Source organism: Trachypithecus francoisi, unplaced genomic scaffold, assembly GCF_009764315.1.
Source record: "Trachypithecus francoisi isolate TF-2019V2 unplaced genomic scaffold, Tfra_2.0 Lachesis_group19, whole genome shotgun sequence".
Taxonomy (NCBI): Eukaryota; Metazoa; Chordata; class Mammalia; order Primates; family Cercopithecidae; genus Trachypithecus; species Trachypithecus francoisi.
The window spans coordinates 20,286,401-20,309,400 of NW_022681464.1; the positions used below are offsets into that span (position 1 = coordinate 20,286,401).

Sequence of the window (23,000 nt, forward strand, 5' to 3'; positions counted from 1 at the left end):
AGGGTACAATGCAGTATTGTTATCTACAGGCACAATACTGTATAGCAGATATCTAGTCCTTATTCATCTTGCATAACTGAAACACTAATCAGCATCTCCTCCTTTCTCCCCTGCCATGGGACCCTGGCAACTACCATTCTACACCCTGCCTCTATGAGTTTGACTATTTAAAAAACCTCATAAAATCTACGTATAATCTTTCAAATGTCTGCAAGATGTGCAGGGATGCTGTCTTTTTCGTACCATTATTTGCTATTTAGGAAGGCATTTTTTGATTTTATTATTTTATTGATTTTTTTCCAAAGAACTCTCAGCTTTGTTGAGCCTCTATACTTGATGTTTGTATTCTACTTTATAATTTCTCATCTTTGTGATATATTATCTTCTAAGGTCTGGATCTGTAATGACACCACCTTTCACTCCTTATATGGATTTGTGACTCTCCTTATTTTCTTGATTAGTCCATTTTAACATTTTTTTCCCATGAACTTTTGACTTTGCTGTTCCTCTACTGTACGTTTTTATTTCCTAAGTTTCCAAGCTTTAAGTTTCCACTCTTCCTTCTACTTATTCTCTTTAATTTGTTCCTTTTCTAATTTCTTAAGATGGTTAGTTCAGTAATTTTCCATCTTCTTTTCAAAAAGTCATATGCATTTAAAGGTACATATTATCACCTAAGCACGGAATTAGCTTCATTCCACAAGTTTTGATATGCAGCATTCACACTGTCAACTTTGATAACGTATTTTCTTCCTCAATGCACTTAATTCCTAGCTAACAGGAGCTACAAAAAGAGAAAACAGACAAATGAAACCTGTAATGAACCTGTCCAATAACAATGCATATTATGGGCCAGATCTCACACCTTTAATACCACAAGCACACAATTTACTTGACTTTAAGGATATTGGTACAATATGCCTTTAGGTCTAACTACCAATTCACAGGACAGGGAACTGAAGAACATGTTCAATGACACCACAGTGATACAGTCAGCAAAATGTAGGCTGAGAAAAGACGTGAGGTATTCTACCTGGATTCTTCAAATAATAAACTGTAAGGAAAAAAGATAGAGAAGGAACCTACAGACTTTATAAAACAGACTTAAGAGAATATCCACCAGCTGCAATTTTGATCCTGACACCTACACTATAAAAAAAGAAATATGTATGTCATAACTAGGGAAGTTTGAATATTAACTGAGTATTTCATGATATGAAGGGATCATTGTTTATGTTATTTTAGGGGTGAAAATGGTATCATGATTTTTGTTTTTCTTTTCTATGAGTCCTTATCTTTCAGAGCTACATGCTGAAATATTTAGAAATGTTTGTCTTTGCTTGGGGATGAAGAATATGCTTCTAATCTTACTTACCTGGTTGTTCACAAAAAGCCATAAACCACACAGGTGTTGACATAGGGCTGCTGCTGTGTCAGGGGCTTATCCCAGAGCATATGATCACAGCAAGAGTAAAGACCAATGTGGAAGCCACAGCATATTTGATAACATAATATTGAAGGAGATACTTCATTTTACTTGCACCATGTTCTATTGCTCAAACAGACCAATCTTAGTGCAACATGGAGACTACAAAGAGGTGTGAATACCAGAAGGCAAAGATTGTTGGGGGACATCTCAGAGGGTATAAGAATTCATAAGACAAAACTGTTAGGAATTGCTGAGGCTGAGTGGTGAATACATGAGGGTTCATTACATTATTATCTCTATTTTTATAGAGATATAAAATATACATGTGAAAGTATACATGTGAAATTTTCCATAATAAAAAGTCTTCTAAAACTTTTTTTTTTTAAAAAAAGGGTATCAGTCCAGAGATGGAGGGAAGATATAAAAAGGCTACTCAGTGGTAGTAGTGACTCTACGCTACCTCCTAGGCAGCCCAGTCCCACAGAGACCCAGCGGTTGGCCAGAAGGACTATGTACTGGCAGCTTTCACAAAAGTGGACTTTGTCGGGTCTAAGGAGTCTTGATCATCAAGTGTGAAACTTGGTGCATAAGCATTTGTATCACACCATTTCAACATTGTTCCTAATATCATAAAGCTGTTCAATGTCCAAAACCTGGTGACTTACAATGCACTTAAAAGGTATTCATTAATAAAAGTATCTTCAAAAACCACATAAAGACAAAAAGACATAAATGTTTAAGAAAATGTGTTGAGAGTGGTGATATACTTAGGGGAGTTATTAAAATGACAAAAACAATTCTACCAGAAGCAATAATAGTTGAGGCTCTTGAACGAAGTGTAAGGTTGTTCATAATACAGGCATCATTTAAACTGTAGACTGTGGAGAGTCTACAGTTTTCTTCAACAATGTTTAAATTTTCAGGAAAGCAAACGGTTTGTGAAAAATCTTTACAAATTAAGCTTCTTCTGACGGATCTCCACTTAATCAACTTGCTGGATAAAGAGATACTCTTCATCTCCTTTGTTTAATTTTTACATGCACAGTATTCAACAGTTACCTTATCATGACTTATTTATGGCTAAGCCATGTAGTAGTAAACTATGATTACTTTTGTTTTCTCTGAACAAGTTTTTTAAAGTTTTCCCTGAAGGTAATGCCCATTTAATTTTTTTTCTTACTATGGTTTTCTACGTATTTCAATCCCAAACTTCCCATCAATTGTCTAAATCTACTCTAGACATTCAGCCATATCAGGTGTAACTTCAGTGGCATCTTCTTGAAGTCTCTTCTGCAATTTTCTCACTGGCTCCATCTGGGCTGGTCGCTTCTGCCTGTGCAACTCTCACTCAGGCTCTCCCTTCATCATCTTCTGGTCATTCTCACCATTTCTCACACAAGCTGAATCTCTTGTTTTTTACATTCTATGTCTTTCTTGTCCTTGGTTTATTTAAAACTAAGGTTTTAAATGGTAGTGTCCTATCTCTAGTAACTTCCTGAGAATGGATGCTTGGCAGTTCAATGTCCTGAGATCTTGCATGTCCAAAAATATCCTTATTTAACCGGTGCACTTTATTGCAAGTTTGGCTGAATATAAAATTTTAGATTGGAAATTATTTTCCTTTAGAATTTTGCTCCTTTGTTTCTAGAGTTGCTGCTGAGAAGTTTGAAGGCATCCTGATTAATAACCCTTTGATCGCGACCTGCTTTCGCCTCTTAAGAAACCTGTAAAAGGTCTTTTTTTTTTCCCCTTGGGAGTTGAAATCCTCAGTGTTCTGAAAGTCACAATGTCTTGGAGTGCAGTCTATCTTCATCTATTGTTACAAAAAGTTGGTGGGCTCTTCCAATTTGAAAATTTGTGCAATTCAGTTATGGAAAATTTTGTGGATAAATTTTCTCTTCCCTATTTTTAAAATTCTTTTTGAGACTCCTATTATTAAAATATTGGATTTCCTGATTGTCATTTCAATGTTCATATAATTTTACTGTTGTCCATCTCTTTGTTGCATTTTTATTTTCATTTTTTTATTTTCAAAAGCTCTTTCTGGTTCTCTCAGTGTATCTTTTGAATAGTATCCTATTCTTATTTTATGGTTGTAATATATTCTCTATTTTGTTGAGGTTATTAGTTATTTCTCTTAATGTGTTCTACCTTAATAGTTTTTCTTCCCTCAAAGTTGCTTTTTTCTGTTTGTTGAGGGCTTCCTGAGATGTCTAGTATTCCTTGCTTATCTATTTGTTACTAAGAATGCAACACCAAGAGGCTGAATATGAGGCCTAAACACATGAGTAGGACTCACTGACTATGCGTTTCCATAAGGGTGATCAGGCTGTGCCATTAAGTTAGAAACTTTCCCAAGTCAATCAGCACTAAAATGCAATTTCTTGGAAATTCAGAACATACTTTTCATTCACATACTCTCAGGACCACACTAGGTACTTACCCTTCTCTCTAGGGCTATCCAATTCTAATGAGAAAGATCTTCCAGTCTCTTCTCTGGAGGAGGCAAGCTTGGCTGCCAGCATCAATGGGAGCAAGGAGTGCAGGGGGCCTCAGCACAGAATGTATATGTTCACTTACTCTACCTATTTTCTGTAGTTTGCTTGCTTTTAACTGAGCCTATTGTACTCTAGTACCTTGTATTACCTTCTTCTTATGGCGCAAGTAGACATCTAATTTGCATATTGCTGATAGGAGTGTAAATTGGTATAAACATTTTGGGAAAATGTTTGGTAGCACATGCTAATGCTATATAAATGCATAATCTATTCCTTTCTCTAGTATATAGCAAACAGTAACGGGCACTTAAGTCCTCCAAAAGACATGAACAAGAATGTCACACAGTTTTATTTATAGTGGTCAAAAAGTAGAAATAATGCAAAGGTCTATCAATGTATAAAGAAACGATGGCATATTCATATTACAAATCACTATACTATAGGAGAAAAGAATAAACTTCTGATGTATGCAACAATATGAATCTTAAAGGCAAAAAAATGGTGTGGATCCATTATAAAAAGTTCAAAAAGAGACAAAACTAATCTATGTTTAGAGAGGTCAATGTAATGGCTGCCTCTGGGGATGGAAGTACTGACTACAAAAAACACAAGGAGACTTTCAAGGGTGATGGGATCATTCTATGTCTTGATTTGGCTGATGGTTACATAGGTGCATACATAGCAAAAATTCAGCGAACTGTACACTTATGACTGTGTATTTCACTGTTTCAAGTTACATACAACTTAAATCTTTTGTAAAAAGTTGAGTATGTATTTTGGTAATAATAAAGTTTAAAATCCCCTACTAATCCATTAAGATAAATAATTATCCTCCAATGCCTGAAATACATAGTGCTAATAATCAGTAGAAGCTTGAGATATTATTTCTATCAGCATTTAATTATTTTCTAAGTGGAGTAAGTAGTAACATAGTGATAAAACATTTGCCTTAAGAACAATCAGCACTCAAGTGCAATTTACTGAAAATTCAGAACATACTTTTCATTCACATACTATCAGGACCACAATAGGTACTTACCCTTCTAACCTAACATCTGGTAAAGATCTGTTGAGTGCAATCATCTCGCTTGCCATTAAATTGAACTGATTGATTTTAAACATCTCTTTCATCTTTTCTTGATCCTCTTTAGGAATGACGACTGGTTTCCCCATTTCTCCAGGACCTTCATGAGGCTTTTGTACTGGCTCTAGAACTAAGAATAGGAGGAAACTTAACAAACATTAATTTCATAGCAATTGACTGATTCATGATTCTATTTAATAACATTTGTGTTTGAACTGTGCCCTCAACAACCAGACCCCTTTCTGGGCCCACCCTCTCCCAGGATGTCAACCCTTCCAAGGGGCTGTCTTGTCTTCTACCTCCACACCAGTGTCCTGATTCAAGACTTCCTCACCTTGCCTCACTCATCTGAGTCACTGCATGGTGTTGGCTCCCATCTCAAAAACTACTCCCACAATGACCTCCCTAAAGTGCAGCCTTCATTGTTATTCCTATGGCCTCCTAGAGTCCAACCTCTGTAATGTGGAATTGAACCTAATTTTCCAAACCTATCACCTGCTAGGCCTTCTTCTCCCACCCCCACAGTACTTCATCTTCTGGTCAAACAGCCACCCACTGCCTTCCTTCCAACGTGCCTCACATTCTCCTGCTTCCATGCCTTTGCTCACATCCCCTTCCCGCTTCCATCGCTGCAACACCAAATTCCTATTTGCCTTCCCATGCCCAACTAAAATGGCTTCTCTTGCCTGTAGCTTTTCTGAATCTCTCTATAGTGGTTATTTACTACTTTTGACTATCACGTTATTTCATCCAGGGTTCTTATGTCTCTAACCAATTACTATCTCTCATTATAATGATTGTCAAACCTGTCTCATGTACCCCTCCCATTAGAACAAGTACTCTCATCAAAAGTAATGTTATCTCTTGATATAGACATAAAAAGAGCAATGTGCCTGATGAGCACTTCCCAAGCTTTGTTCCTTATTATATGCTTTTGAGATGTTAATAAATATCCAAGAAAAACAGGTTCTGGGATACATTAAATTTGGAAGGTGCTATGTTAGACTTCTCATCTAAAAGGGATGGCTAAAGAATGGGGTGGAGCCAAAAACGGGATGAAAATACATTTTATGCATTACTTATTTTAAAATCTAAAGTTTTATTCTCTTGTAGAATGTTTTTTAGGCATCCTCAAAACATTTCTAAACAAAAATAGTGGCATCAAGGTGCAGAAAAGCCATCTCTCTTCAGTCAGGCTTCATCTGTGCAAGAGCAGGACTAGCTGGTAAAGTTGACTTTAGGGTGATTGTTTCGGCCAGTGGTACAAAGTCACCAACCAATACCAGAGCTGCAGGATGTGAATCTATTCATTGTGTCCTCAACCACGTCCAGAATTTAAAAACAGATTTCAGAGAATGATGATGAAAAAAGTGTGCATTAGTGTTCCCCTGTTCTCAGGATAAACTGTGTTTTTATGAGGAACAAATCACTTTAAAAATTATAGGAAACTCAAGTAAAAACAAGTTTTTAAAAACAAGTCCTGCCTAATATTTGCCCAGTAAGTAAGCTCCTTAAATATAATGGTTGGTAGAATTTTAAAAAATTCTCAATGACAAAAATCATCAACAAGTGTAGTAAAAACTATAATACAAGTACAGAAATGTAATGCTCCATATAAAATAAGCCTTTAAAGCTTTAAAAATCATAAATTGTAAAACTCGTATAGTCATTTCTGCTTGCCAGTCTCCTCTGAAAGTAAAGAACAACCAACAGATTTTGGGACTGGTATATCAGGGGTCAAAAGGAACCAGCAGAGGTCTGAAGGTGACAAAGATCTTTTGTGGATGGCACAGAAAACATAAAGAGTAGGTGGGAGACATCTAGTGGCCCTGATTATAAATATCCTTCTGTTGCCCATGCCCTATTTTAGTATAAAATAATGCTTTACAGAAAAATGAAAATAGAAACGTTTTCAAGCTGCTCAATTTTTAAATGAAGAGTATTAACGTATACATATACCATCTGTGTTTTTGCTAGGGGGAAAAAGATCCTCAACCTGATCAAGCCTCTAGACCTAATTCACAGGAAATATTCGAGGCAAAGGCACATGGCATGCACCATTAAAGGGATGCAAATCCAGACTGCAGGAAACTGGAAATGCGAAATACCTCAATTTCTTCTTCAACAACAAAACAGATCGGAGGGAGACAAAGAGAAAGAGGTATCCATGCCACAAAACTAGCCATGAGTTGACAACTCTTGAGGCCAGATGATGGATCTATGAGAGTTTAAATTTTGTTTGTTTGTTTTTTGAGACAGAGTCTTACTCTGTCACCCAGACTACAGTGCAGTGGTACAATCCTGGCTCACTGCAACCTTTGCTCTCAGATTCAAGTGATTCTCCTGTCTCAGCCTCTCCAGTAGGTGGGATTACATATGTGTGCCACCATATCTGGCTAATTTTTGTATTTTCAGTAGAAACGGGGTTTCACCATGTTGGTCAGGCTGGTCTTGAACTCCTGACCTCAGGTGATCCACCCACCTCGGCCTCCCAAAGTGCTGAGATTACAGGTGTGAGCCACTGCGCCCAGCCATAATTTTCTATTCTCTCTACTTTTGTTTCTGTTTGAGAATTTTCAAGGTGGAGGAGGGGCATTAAGGACGACTGGAGAAATTATTACTATAAACACTACCAAACATAAACTTAATTGCTTATTACATATGTAACTATATAACTAGAAACTTAAAGTTGGTCTTGAGATCTTAAAGGATCAGGCAAAAATGTACAGCATATACAATCCTGCTGATGAAATATTTTGCACATTTCATCACCTGATAATTATTGATAATCTGAAAATTTAACACAGTACCTGTATTATGTACTCTAACCTACTGTTACATATGAAATTTCAGAGCCACATTTAAAATTACCATTAATCAAAAGTTATATGTCTACTGCATGACTTAGAGAATCCACGATACTCTAATTATTAATAAGAAATTACAATATCCTACAGAATTAAATTTGTCATTAAACGAATTTTCTTGGCAAACGAGTTTGGATGAAATGCATGTGGTTAGTGAATATATGCTATTATTAATGCATTTACAGTATTAGAAAGCAACTAAAAAGATGGTAAGCATTAAGTTTCCATGTACTCTACTGCCAGTCTTCTATGTATATTAAAAGTTAGTTCTGTCAAAATTTTATTAGAAAGAAACTGAAATGAGTTTGGATGTCATTTCATGAACTAAATAAAATATCTTTGCATAAAATTCTACATGCAGCTCATTTCTAAGAATCAAATCACTTTGACAAGGGAGGGACAAAGGTATCATTCCAAACTATTATGTGAGAACAAACATATTTTATTATATACTTCAGTTAAGTTTTATTTACATGACACTGTAGATAACTTTCATGATTTAGAAAAGGTATTTACCAAGAAAACCAGAGGTTCACTCTGAAAGTCTCCAAATAAGATTAACATACATAAACCACTGGCACGCCTTTGAATACACTTTAAGGTATTTTTCAAATTTCTCATGTGTGTTTCTCTCATGAAAGTAAAGAGGTATAAAGTTATATGACTTCTTTTTGGGGGGTAAATATACTAATAAAAGGCTAAAATCGTTTTTCCCAAACTATTTTCTGATCTTACTATACAATTAACATCTTTACTGTCTTTATGCACTGTATTTCATTATTTCAAAATGTTTCCTCCTACATTTTAACATCTCTGAAATTGGAATGTGGCTCACAATGGTAACTGGAATGTTATCACTTTTACAGTGGTATACAGAATATTCTATAAACAAAGGTATGTAAGATGCAATAAAATGCAGCACACTATCTGATTTTTTAAACATCAAAATATCATCTATAACTTTCACTGGTAACTTTCTGCTACTTCAACATCTTTGTCAATTTCCAATTTCATGTTCAATTTACCTGTGCTGCATATTATAAAAATCAACACTTAAAAATTTGTTATAAAATTATTATAGCCTTTACTAGTAATATTTTAAAGTTTTTAACCATTGGAAGTTTTTTCTATAAACCATGTTCTCCAAGGCTTCCTAATGTTCAACAGTTGAAATAATTCCAGTATAAGTACATGAAAAGTTAAATAATTAATATTTTAATGATCTGAAAATGCAGTACTGACAGGAAGAATCAATCACTACTTGAAACTGCATCTTTAAAAATATTGAACACTCGGCCGGGCGCGGTGGCTCAAGCCTGTAATCCCAGCACTTTGGGAGGCCAAGACGGGCGGATCACGAGGTCAGGAGATCGAGACCATCCTGGTGAACACGGTGAAACCCCGTCTCTACTAAAAAATACAAAAAAAAATACTAGCCGGGCCAGGTGGCGGGCGCCTGTAGTCCCAGCTACTCGGGAGGCTGAGGCAGGAGAATGGCGTAAACCCGGGAGGCGGAGCTTGCAGTGAGCTGAGATCTGGCCACTGCACTCCAGCCTGGGCGACAGAGCGAGACTCCGTCTCAAAAAAAAAAAAAAAAAAATATTGAACACTCTATATAACACCCAAATCCATAAAGTGGATAAATGAGCTAATTCTGGTAAGCAGAAGAGTAGTAAAAATATTCCTAGGCCATAACCCCCACCACCCATATTCTTTCAAGGGAGCCCAATCTAACTCCAGCAGCAGCAGAACTCCGCTATTTTCAGATAGCCTTGGGTATAAAATACAAGTATAGACCTATAAGAGAACTACTCAGAAAAAAACAAACCCCTCTGGAATCACCAAAGTCTGGCCCACTATTCCTTGAAGCAGGCAAGTAACAAGTAAATAGAAGAATCTTAGAAAACTCTTTAAGTACAGCATATCAACAACAACGTTACAGGAAGCCTTCAGCATTATCACAATGACATCAATCCATTCTATTCAAACCTAGGAAACTTTTTTTCACACCAGAGAGAGTAGAATTTGCTAAATTTCACCGAAATCAGAGCTGTAGAGTAGAACGTTCAGAAATTAGGTGCTTCCAATATTGAAACAGTCACTCTGGAGTGTTACCATGCTCAGTGCTTTTTGTTGTTGTTGTTTTGGTTGTTTCAAAACAAAGATCCAGGAGGCCCTATGTGTTCTATCAAGAGAGACTTTGATGCCAGGCATGGTGGCTCACACCTGTAATCCCAGCACTTTGGGAGGCCGAAGCAGGCAGATCAACTGAGATCAGGAGTTCAAGACCAGCCTGGCCAACATAGTGAAACCCCGACTCTACTAAAAATACAAAAATTAGCTGGGCGTGGTGGCAGTTGCCTGTAATCCCAGCAACTCGGGAGACTGGGGCAGGAGAATCGCTTGAACCCGGGAGGCAGAGGTTGCAGTGAGCCGAGATTGCGCCATCACACTCCAGCCTGGGTGACAGAGTAAGACTCCATCTTAAAAAACAAAACAAAACAAAAAAAAAACAGGGAAACTCTGAGGTCATGCACATGTTAATTCCACTAGAAAGTTGGCATCCTTGGTGCCATTACCCATCCCCTCTCCCTGATCCTCTTTAGTAAACACCTCTTCAAATTCACCACAGCAATTTTTCACTAGCAGAACCTTAATAACTTCTGGGCTCTGAAAAGACTTAGGACCTCTCAGCACCTGTTGCACTGAAACTTCACATCAAAGCAGATTTTTCACACTGTTGCTTATTAGCATCAACTGTGCTCTTCCCCTAATCATTTCTCCCCTTAAGACTACCATGGACCTCAAAGATTATCTCCCCTTAGCTATGTACTTCCCCTCCGGCTGCTCAGCCCTTCTCTCACACTGGGACGTCCTTCTCAGTCTGTCCCCTGAACACCCTGACACCCCCAGGCTGTTGTAAAGCCTCTCCACTGTCTGGTCTCCACAACACACAGGCTCCATCTTCAGACCTAACTGAAGTCTAGCTCTCCTCCAGAGTCCATTAACCTCACAACTGTTTCTGGGAGAATGATTCATTCTCCTTTCCTCCAGAGGCAATGATGCCATCTCATACCTCTACACTGCTACTTTCAGATTATTGTTCCTTTAGCTTGTACTTCTGTACAAAACCCAGTCTTTTTCTTTGAAACTCATGCCACTAGTGGTTGTCAAAATTATAATAATCTGTGAATGCTCTTTGAGGAGAATCCTTTTCATGATTCTGATACCACACTGTCTCATCTGCTGAGAATTTGTTCTTTCAAGTATCCCTCCTTTCCCCTATAGTTTAAACCTCTTCCTGAACATATACAAATAATAAATACATAGAAAACCAACTTCGGCTCCATTTCTCTCTTGTAACTACTGTATACTACACGCTTCCCTTCATGCTGAAGCTTCCTAAAGAACAGCCACATCCCTACTGTTTCTCCGGTATACTGAATCCAGAATCCACTGACTTCCACAGTTACCATCCCTGAAATGACACTTGCTAGGGTCACAAGAAGCCCTATACCAAACCTATCAGAAACACTTTATCTCAGGTAAAATCTCTGAGCAAACACCACCCTTGACTGGGCTTCTATGACCTACTCCTTGGGGCTTTTCATTCTACTCTGACTTCTTGGGAAGCCTTCTCTTCCTTCAGTGACCCTCCAGGAGGGGCTCTCCAACAGGGAGTCTGTGTCTTCCAACTCTACACATACCGTGCACAGCCTCATGTATAGACAAGGCTTAAATTCCCATCTGTTTTCTCCATCTCGACCATCCTCTACTGCAGAACAACTCTACCAGTTTCTCAAAGTTAAATATTCCAAACTGAGGTTGGGTGCAGTTGTTCATACCTGTAATCCCAGCCCTTTGGGAGGCCGAGGCAGGTGGATCACCTGAGGTCAGGAGTTCGAGAACAGCCTGGCCAACATGGTGAAACCCTGTTTCTGCTAAAAATACAAAAATTAGCTGGGTGTGGTGGTATGCACCTGTAACCCAAGCTACTCAAGAGGCTGAGGCAGGAGAATTGCTTGAATCCGGGAGGCAGATGTTGCAGTGGGCCAAGATCGTGCCACTGCACTCCAGCCTTGGTGACAGAGTGACACTCCATCTCATTCATAAATAAATAAATAAGAAAAATGAAAAAAAAAATTCCAAATTCAACTTCATGCATCCACCTTTTTATCAAAGCTGCTCCTCTTCTGAGGAACATCAATTCTTCCAACCATGGAGACAGGAAAGCCACCTTAGACTTCTCTCTTTCTCTTATTCTCTATATTCAATGGCTCCCCACGTTATATAAATTCTACTACTTAAATACTTTTCATATATATTCATTTCCTCTCCGTCTCCAATGTCATTTTAGTGTCTGTTTCAAGCTCTTTTCCAAATTCTCACAACAGTCTCAGACTGGTATCTGCTACCTGCCTTGTTCTCTTCCAGTCCACTAGTCACATGACCAACAAAGCATTCTTCCAGAAGTTCAGGTCCCATCAGGCCTTACTCCCTTGTTTAAAATGCTTCAGCGCCATGCCGCTGTCTACAGGTGAAGTCCAAAATCCCTACAATGCCATAAAAGGCCTTGTGTGACATGGCCTCTGCCACCTCCCAAGCTTCATCCTGTGCTCTTGTTCTCCTATCAACTCTGTTCTCACTTGCTAATCTTGCACATCGTTCTTTCCTTTGCTTGGAAGGTCTTCCCCTCTCCCAACAGACCTAACAAACACCTGCTCAAGCTGATACTCAGCTGGAACATACTTCCTTACTGCAGCTTCTCAGACACCCCAAGGCATTCCTTCCTTTCTACTCTTGTGCATATTCCTAAAGTGATATTTATTATACTGGTATTTATTATTGTTATTTCTCTTCCATTAGACTGTGAGTTCCCTGAAGGGAGGAATTTTGTCTTATTTTTTTGTTCAATTGTTTATCAACAAAACCTAGCACCTTGCCCAGCACATATAAAAGTCAAAAAAACATTCAAGTGAATCTTCACATGCTACAAAGCCTATTCTTTCTCACTGTCAAGTCTTTACATTTAAGATAGAACACCAGGAGCTTATTGTAAATGGCAATGAATTAAGGTAGGGTGAAGGGAAATTTATTCCATTCTGTTTGGGAAAAGAATACTCAAGTTTCTGACTGATGAATGGTAATACCTGTTCTTTGATTTAAACATAGACGTCATGAGTACAGCTCTAGCAACAGTTAAGGAGGCAACAATTTGTCACCCAACAAAGATACTAAACAGCAGAGCTATAAAGTAAATATACAAACTAACAGGCTGACTTTGGATGAAAAATGTATTAAAACCTTTCAAAAAAGTGAAAATTTAAGTTAGGAATTAGCCTAGGCATTACTGGAATTCAGTGCTAGCAACTGAGCCTAATTTTAGGCAGATTTCCCAGGAAGATATAAATAGAACCAGTTATGTAAGCCCACATATAGCAATTACAGTTAAGTTGGTACAGTTAACAATACAAATTAATATTTTTTTCTATTGTAAATTTTGGGGTATCAAAGGCCCTTCTCATTATAAAAGTGCAAAAAATTTAAATGTGGCTATATGCTTAAAGAAAACATGTTGAAAGAGTAATTATTTGTATATAATTTCTAAAAATAGTAGAACTGCTGTACAGCCATGTATTCTATAACTAATCACAGAGTTCAGAGCCCAGAACAACTGGATTACTGACTCTTGCTATGCAGTCATTTTCATTATGGTTAAAAATGAAAAAAAAAAAAAATTTTTTTTAAAAGGGCAACATTTGTTTGTTGAATAAAAGGAGTTTAAAACTGAATTTTCCAAAGTCCTCTGACAAAAATATTAGTACTACCTATTCCCTCCCTCCTTTATACTTGTATATTTTCTTTCCTTTCCATACTAGATATTGCAATGATCTCACTCCAGCCTCTACTCTATCACCCAATCTTTTTAAAAGTTCTCCCTAGAAGTGCTAACTGGAGCTATGTACAACATTAACAACAGCAACAAAAACCTCTTCAGATCACATCTATAAAAACTTCTTCCCCTTAGGACTGAGATGGGAGGGCTGGAGTAATCTCTTTTGATACCTTATAATGCAATTTTAATGCTCCACTCAGCATTAGACTAATCTTCTGTACAACTTTGATACTCCCAACTATGAGATACCCACATTATTAAGTAACATAAAGTAACTTGTAAGAAATTAACTACACTGAATATTGAACACAAAAGTCGAATTTAGCAATTCTATACACGATACTTTAATGGTTTTAACTGTTAGATGAACCCATTTGAGAACTATCAATATGATCATCGTATCTCCTACAGGAAGTCAGGGACATCTGTTAATCTAAAAAAGTTAAAATTTTATATTACCCAAATTAGTTAGTAAAAACCAGTGATATACTGATCTAAACAGCTGTATTATAAAATGTCACTCACCATCCCCAGCAGGAAGTCCTCTCTCCTTTTTTTCATCACATTTGTTGCATTCACTGAAGTAAAGCAGCAGGAACATATCCAAGAGTACCCAAATCAAGGAGGTGGCTAGGACCACCTTGCAGTATGCAAATTTTCTCATGGCACTTTAAGTCAAATGCAAAATTTAAAAATATATATATAAATATACAAAGATGAAAATTATTCCAATCCAGTTTCATCAGAAATCACATTCATACCCTATAAAGAAAGGAAAAAAGATTAACTTAAAAATTCAGAACCTCAAAAGTGAATTATAAAATTAATTTAATATTATAAACATTAAATACTATAAATTATTAATTTCATTAAGAATAAGAAATTTCACTATGAAGACTATGTTTGAAAATCAGACTTGGAAAAATGCTTATAAAATATATAAAGAGTATCAGGACTATATAAATAATTCCTACAAATCAATATACAACAATCCAATAGGAAAATAGGTAAAGGATATAAACAGGTACTTTGCAGAATGGAAATCTAACAGCCAACAAACACGTAGAAAAGTGCTCAATTCCCTACAATTAGGAAATGCAAATTAAAACAACAGTGAGCTACTATTTCACACTCACCAAACACCTGGGTCTTAACTACTTTTCTACTCAATTGCTACATTATGTGTTAAGGCAAAAGTTAAGCTATTAATTACCACAGGGGATTAGGCAACTAGTGATTCCAAGTGCATTTCAACTGTCCGCATTCAGTACCCAGGCTCAAGAATTAACAGAGTTCTCCTTGGAGCCTGCACTACAGTAGCTTCCCGAGCTAACTCTCATTCCTCTTTTACACTGAATCTCAATCTAAAACTGCAACAGTCACCAATCATTCAGGAAACAGATTCGTGGAAAGTATAATGGGAAAGAAAAGTATATGTCACAAGATTTGACATTTAGTCTTGGCTCTGACAATAATTTTATACACTTCCCTGTTTTTAGTTTCCATTTCCCACTCTGCTATCGCCCTTTATTATGCTATACCATGATGAGAAAATGACTAGAGGAACTGTCAACAATTTTGAAAAGTCATTTGGGGTAGTTTGAGCATAGGCGTCTTAAGCATAAGGAATTCATCCTGGAGCATGCTGAAGCAGCCTGAGAGACCTCAGAGAGGCAGAGAATCTCCCGCTCAGCAGCTGACTCTGAGGCTCAAAGCCTGTGTCACTGAAGACCAGGGGAAATATAAATCAAGTGCATTCCTATGAAGTGGAGTGAGGAAACAAGAGTTCGCACTGTGTCCATGCTGAAAGCTACAAATGCAGACGCCCTGGACGGACCAGAGTGTGGGCAAGGTAGCAGCTTCTTACAAGGACAACTTTATGCAACAAGTTCCATGGTGGCCATCAGAGATGCACTTACGTGAACAATTCAGGGCAGGCCTGTAGTTTATCCATGAAATACATACAGCAGTTCTTGCCTACTTCACAAGGTTGCTAGAGAGCAACCTGAGAAAACACTAAGTGATACTTATAAATGTAAAGTCACTATTTATGCTCATCTCTCTAGGGACTTTGATCACTTGCCATATTCCTCCTTTCACCAAACCAATACTCCCTGACTGCAAGATGAAAACAAGGATGCTACTGTCGTGTTCTTACCTGAAAATCATGCTTACTCAATACCTGATACTGGGTCACCTGTAGTGAGCAACTACTGGTAACTATGGTAACTGAGGTGAGGGGAGAACCTAAAGCATTAGAGTGCACAATGTCATGGAACAACAGTTCTCACCAGATAAACTATATACATACATTTATATTTTGTGTTATTTCATATGAAAAGCTGCCTCTTTTGATCACTGGCAAAGCAGCCTGATTGCTGGTGCAATATCTGAATTTCAAATGTGGTTTTACGATCTCTAAAATCCTATTTTTAAAAAATGCCTGCAGAATAGTTAAATGTAAATATAACTTTTCATCTACTTCTACTTAAGTTTTGCAAGGGTGTGCAATTAGCTTTTAAGATTGAAGGTGAAGTGCAGTGAAGGGGAAGTGTTTGGGAGAAGAGGGGTGTCTGGCACATTCTACATGGGGTATGAGGAGAAAGGAAGATAAAGGACAGGCAAAAAAATGATTCCCAGATTTAAGGCCAAGATAACTAGCTAGATGGATGATGGTAATACAATAATGAAAGGAAATACGGACTAAATCATGAGTTGAGTTAGTTCACACTGAATGTGAGGGGCCTCAAGTCGAGGTGTCAACAGGCAGTCAGGGGAGTAACTGAGTCTGATGTGAAAAGGCAGGTTTGTTAAACATACATACACAAGCAGCAGCTGGGGTTGGCAGAGGGGATGAGGTGGCCAACGAAGAAGGCAGAGAAAAAAAAGGGGCGGAAACTCCAGGAAACTCATCACTTTCCACATACTGCAGAAGACAGACCCCTCTGAGAGAGGCATGAGAAGGAAGGAAGGAGTATGGATAAGCCATGTTAGACCCTCTATGAGGCTGAGATAACACAGAAAGAATGTCCACAGGGTTTGGCTCTTAGGACGAAGCCACTGGTAATTTGGGGTTTCTATTACTGTTCCCCACAAGGGAATGAAGTCATAGAAGGCTTGCTCATCTCTACAAGCTTCAGAAAAAACTCTTAGAAAACATCTTCTAAATGAAGAAGGAAAGAAAAAGACAAAACGGCACAAGAGATGTTTCTTTGAGATTCATTTAAAACAGCATAACTGTATCAGGAAGAAATCTGGTGAAGAGCAAATAACATGTAAGGAAATTGAATTTTTTTACTCTGTTGTTTATGTTCAAGAAAAAAAATAAAGCTACTTATGTCTTTAGAAAATTGAAGATAAAGTTCCAAGTATGTTGCCAAATATATAAGATGTAAAAGAATGAAAAAACATTTATTTAAATATGGCAGATAATTTTTCTTTCTAAGGAGTTGTTTAAAAGATTGTTAATTTGCATGATGCATTGCAGGTAAGATTCTAGTTTTCATATATAATTAAATAATTATTATTTCAATTTGTTTAATGAAAGCTAGTACAATGTATTTAGGGAACGAATTGCTACCTTTATTGCCACCATTATTGTAAAGTTATTCCTTATTCTCCACTTACTAAGCAATTTTTGTGTGTCCTTCAATGTCCTTGAAATGAAGGATACAAAGAAAACCAAGTCCTTGTTCCAAAAGGCACACAAAGCTCAGTCGCAGAACAAATCAGCAGGTGGGGAGAAGAGTCAGAGCTGAAGAGAACTGTCTAACAACAAATTTCCGCCCTTTAAGAGATTATAGGACATCAAACCCCAAAGTAATATACTAAAAATGTCTTCAGACTTCATTATTTGCTCCAAGAAATTCAAGGTCAATTTTACATTTTTGGTACAGTATTTTTCATCACTAGAAAAAAGTAATATATTACAAAATCAGACTTTTAAAATTACATTTTGAAGTTTTTTTCTTCAAGGTAAAGGGATGGAGGCAGTTTCTTTATAAAAAGTTATGGTGCAAAATTATGAATGCATTGTTAAGTCATAAATCATATTTTTAGGTCCATGGTAGCCATTAATAACTAATATTAACATGATCTCCTTGTTCAAAAAGATGAGCCATAATCTAGGAGGCCCTGAAAAGGAATTGTACATTTGGCCCAGAGACCTTTAATAAGGTTCAGGAAACAAAAGAAGTTTGAAGAATGAACGTCCCACATTTTTCAGAGACTGCTGGTGTTGCCTTCACCTGAGCAATTTCCCACTCTTCCAAGAGGAGAAGACTGACAACATCATTTGGGAATCTTTGGCACAGCCAAAGCACTGTCTGTCACCACAGATGACATTGTTGGTGACAACAGTGCACCAGTGAGTGCTAACCTTAGCACTAAGCCAAGCCCTGCTCTCTACAAAAGACCCACACATATACAGTCCATTGTTAACAGTTATTTCAATGGTCCCAGAACAATTAGATATCCATATACAAAAAAACCCCACAAATATTGGCCCATATCCTATACCACATAAAAATATTAACTCAAATTTTTTAACTAGGTCTGGAATAAAACCTTTTGAGACCTGGCGTAGGCAAAGATTCCCTAGATAGAACAAAAAAGCACAAACCATTAAAAAAAAAAACTGGACTTCCTAATTAATCTTCAAAAGATACCATTAAGAAAATATCTGTTTATGCTCAGGTGATACACCTTTATTGATTAAGTTAAAAATTCCAATTTTTCTTTGAAAGAAAATAAAGTCACAAATTTGAGAGAAATATTTATAAATTACATATCTAATAGATGACTTGTATCCAGAATATGTAAAAAATTTGTCAGAACACAATAAGAAAACAAACAATCCAATAAAATGGGCAAAAGGTCTGAATTGTCACTTTACCAAAAAAGCCAAGCACTTTTTTCAGATGGCAAATGAGTACACGAAAAGAAGTTCAACATTAAATTGTAACCACAATGAAACACCACTATGAACTGATGAAAACAGCTAAAAAAAGAAAGAAAAATAACAAGTGCTGGAAAGGAATTGGAGCAACTGGAACTCTAATACAGTGCCAGTGGGAATGCAAAATGGTACAGGCTCTCTGAAAAACAGCTGCGTTTCTCCCCAGAAGAATCTGTAATCCCATTCCTGTTTACTCAGAAGAAAGGAAAATATATCCACACAAAGCTCTGTACGCAAATCTTTATAGCAGCTTACTTATAATCATCAATATCTGGAAACAATCCAAATGTCCATCATCTGATGAATGGATAAACAAATTGCGCTATATTTACACAATGAAACACCACCCAGCAACCAGCAATAAATCAGAACAGTGGCTGCCAAGGGCTGAAAAAGGAATAGGGGATTGCCCATAAATGAATTTGTGGCAATGAAAACATTCCATAACTTCCTTGGGGTGGTGATCATACAACTGTGTCCACTGTGCAAACTTATAAAACTAAACCTAAAAAGAATTTTACTGTAAATAAAATCAATCTCAATCAACTTAAAAATAAATAAACATGGGGGAGAGGAAACCTCAAAGAAATAATGCCAGTTTTACAAAGAGAGAAACTGTTTTATGTTTTCTCAAAAGATGCATACCAAAATTCATTTTCGAAGTAACTTAAAGTTGTTTATTTTGTTCCAACCACAGTAACTTAAAACCTTCCATTTGAAATGCATTTAACTATTTATTTTTAAAGTTATAAAAGTAGAGTTAATATCAAAGTATAGTGATTAATTTCAGATGCTTCCTGACTTATGATGGGGTTATGTACCAATAAACCCATCATAAGTTGAAAACATTTTAAGTCGAAAGTCGAAAATGCCTTTAATACAACTAACCAACAGAACATTATAGCTTAGCCTAGCCTACCTTAAATGTGCTTACAACACTTGCATTAGCCTATAGTTGTGCAAAATCATCTAACACAAAGCTTATTTTACAATAAAGTATTGAATATCTTATGCAATTTACTGAATACCATACATTACATATAAATTCTGATGGTTTTACACTCTTGTAAAGACAAAAAATCTTAAGTCAGGGCCCATTTGCATATCAGTAAACTTCTGATCCAATTCTTTTCTTCTTCTTTCTTTTCTTTCTTCTCTTCTTTTCTTTCCTCCCTCCCTCCCTCCCTTCCTTTTTTCCTTCCTTCCTTTTCTTCTTCTTCTTATTTTTTTTTTTTTTTTAGTAAGAGACAGGTTCTCACTTTGTTACCCAGACTGCTCTGGAATTCCTAGTCTCAAGTGATCCACCCGCCTCGGCCTCCCAAAGTGCTGGAATTATAGGCATGCACCACCACGCCCAACCCTGATCCTGTTCTTAATATCATATGCCAAATTTTCCCAAAGATTAATCAGTATTTTCTAGGGCCAAATGATTTTCTCCTACCCCTCATATTTCTAACCAAAGCTCTGCAGAAATTCTGAGAGAATCTCAGCTCGACAGTAACTTTCTAAGAAAACAAAGATTCATTCTCTTGGATCCACGCTTTACTCCTCTCTCCTGAGAACACAGCATTCTCCCAGTCACCCAGAGCCAGGATCACTAGTTTTACATCATACTAACCAGACAGGGGTATTACATATAAGACCCTTCAACAAATCTATTCATTTAATTAACAGCTAAAGTTTCTGCCAAGAAAACTAAAAGACTTAAAAAGACAAGTGTTCTCCTCTAACACAATAAAGAGAGTCTAGATTATTTTATTAATTTTATATTTTATTTGCTCTATTTCTCAAACAGAACTAGAATCTAACAATGTATTCATCCACTTATTAACTCATTCAATCACCCAAACAGTAAATGTAGGGAATGTGTCAAATGCAGGTAATACAAGGGTGAACAAAATGCACACACTCCCTGATCTTATGAAGTTCAGAGTTGGCTCCAGGGAAGCAGACATTAATCAATCATATAAATGTGAAATTCTAATTGTGACAACTGCTTTGAAAGAAGGTATACAGCTCTATACACATCCATAATAGATTTGACTTTGTCAAAAAGGCTTCCCTCAGAAAGACATGGTTTGAGGGAAAATAAGCATTATAGGCAGTGAATAGTAAAGGCTGTATAGCAGAAAGGAGCCCAACACTGAAAAGCTAGTGAACTGAAGAAAAAGAAAAGGAAACTGTGATGTGAGATGAAGCTGGAGATGATAAAAGTGGGAAGATTCAAGAAATATGACAGGACAAACTCAATCCTGGCTTGTACAACTGGATAGAGAATGGTGTCAATCATGGAAATGGGGACCAGTGAAAAAGGACCAATTTTTGGAGGGGAGAAGATGGGAAGTGTGATTTTGGACATGTTGAGCTGCCTTTGAACCTTCAATGAGAGATGCTACCATGGCTGCTTGGATACACACTCGGGGGCTCAAAGGAGAGGCCTGAGGTAAAGATTTCCAGACAGAAGGCCCTGACTTACACTACTCTGTGAGGGCGAACAGACTAAAAGAAACACACAAAAATTTTGTGTCATTTAATTTCCTCCTAGAGTGTGGGCTGGACTACTAGTGACTTGATTCTAACCAACAGAATATGATGGAAGTGAAGACTGAGTCATTAAACACTCTATGGCCTCCCCTAGCTCTCTCTCTGATCACACTCCGGGGAAAGCCAGTGCCATGTCAGAAGGATGCTTAAGCATTCCTATGGAGAGGTCCACATAGTAAGAAACTGAAGCCTTCTGCTTATAACCAACATTATGCTGCCAGGCATGCAAGTGGGACCCCCCTTTAAAGCAGCCCCAGGCAAGCCTTCAGATGACGGCAGCTCCAGCTGACAGCTTGAGTACAACCTCATGAAAGATCCTGAGCCAATATCCCGCTAAGCTGCTTGATATAGTTTGGCTCTGTGCCCCCACCCAAATCTCATGTTGAATTGTAATCCCCGGTGTTGGCGAGGGACCTGGAGGGAGGCAACTGGATCATGGGTGCAGATTTTCCCCTTGCTGTTCTCATGATAATGAGTGAGTTCTTAGGAGATCTGAGGGTTTACAAGTGTGTGGGACTTCCCCCACCTCTTTCTCTCTCCTGCTCCCCCATGGTAAGACATGCTTGCTTCCTCTTCACCTTCTGCCATGATTGTAAGTTTCCTCAGGCCTCCTAGTCATGCTTCCTGGTAAGCCTGTGGAACTGTGAGTCAATTAAACCTCTTTTCATCATAAATTATCCAGTCTCAGGTAGTTCTTCATAGCAGTGTAAAAATGCACTAACATACTGCTCTTCCATTCCTGATCCAAAGAAAATATGAGATAATTTCATTGCTTAAAGCCATTAAACTTTTAGGTAATTCATTATTCAGCAACAGAAAACTTCAACAGCAAACTAGAACTAGAAAGGGAATTCTTTAATCTACAATAAACATCATATTTAATGATGGAGCTTCAGTTAAAACAAGGCAAGTTATGTATCCTCACTTCAGTTTGACACCGTACTGAAGGTCCAAGCAACAGACAAGAAAGTGAAATAAGGCTTAGGGGGAAAAAAGCCAAAATTATCATCTGCAGATGGTATGAGTTCTACATAGAAATTATTTAAGAATCAGTAGATAAACCATTAGAGCTAATTATTGATTTCATCAAGACAGATGAATACAGATGAACATATAACATCAGTCATGCTCCTATATGGTAGTAATAACTAACTAGAATATATAAATAAACTGGCTGGGCGTGGCGGCTCACGCCTGTAATCCCAGCACTTTGGGAGGCCGAGATAGGGGGATCACGATATCAGGAGATCGAGACCATCCTGGCTAACACAGTGAAACCCCGTCTCTACTAAAAATACAAAAAATTAGCTGGACATGGTGGCGGGCACCTGTAGTCCTAGCACTCAGGAGGCTGAGGCAGGAGGATGGCGTGAATCCGGGAGGCAGAGCTTGCAGTGAGTTGAGATTGCACCACTGCACTCCAGCCTGGGCGACAGAGCGAGACTCCATCTCAAAACAAAACAAAAAAACCACATTCGAAATAGCTATAAAAACCCAATAGGTACAAGAGGTGGAGCTTTATTGAAGGATACAAAAGAACAACTAACTAATAGATGAGAAAATGAATACCAGGTTCTTCCCAAAATTAATCTATAAATTCAATATAATTCTGATCAAAACCTAAATGAGGCTCTGGGGAGTAGATTTATTTATTTATTTGTTCATTTACTTATTTATCTATTTTGAGACAGAGTCTTGCTTTGTCACCCAGGCTGGAGTGCAGTG

General features: G+C 37.5%; 1 protein-coding gene across 2 annotated transcripts in view; it reads right to left on the reverse strand.

Moving 5' to 3' along the window:
• Positions 1 to 23,000, reverse strand: part of GALNT1 (polypeptide N-acetylgalactosaminyltransferase 1) — a 125,687-nt gene that overhangs the window by 45,181 nt on the left and 57,506 nt on the right. For both annotated transcript variants that reach the window (XM_033177962.1, XM_033177963.1), the window contains exons 2-3: positions 14,300 to 14,536; positions 4,967 to 5,141 (exon numbers count right to left, since the gene is read on the reverse strand). In XM_033177962.1, the coding sequence (XP_033033853.1) occupies positions 4,967 to 5,141; positions 14,300 to 14,438 (314 nt within the window). In that variant the 5' untranslated portion in view covers positions 14,439 to 14,536. The remainder of the gene's footprint in view (positions 1 to 4,966; positions 5,142 to 14,299; positions 14,537 to 23,000) is intronic.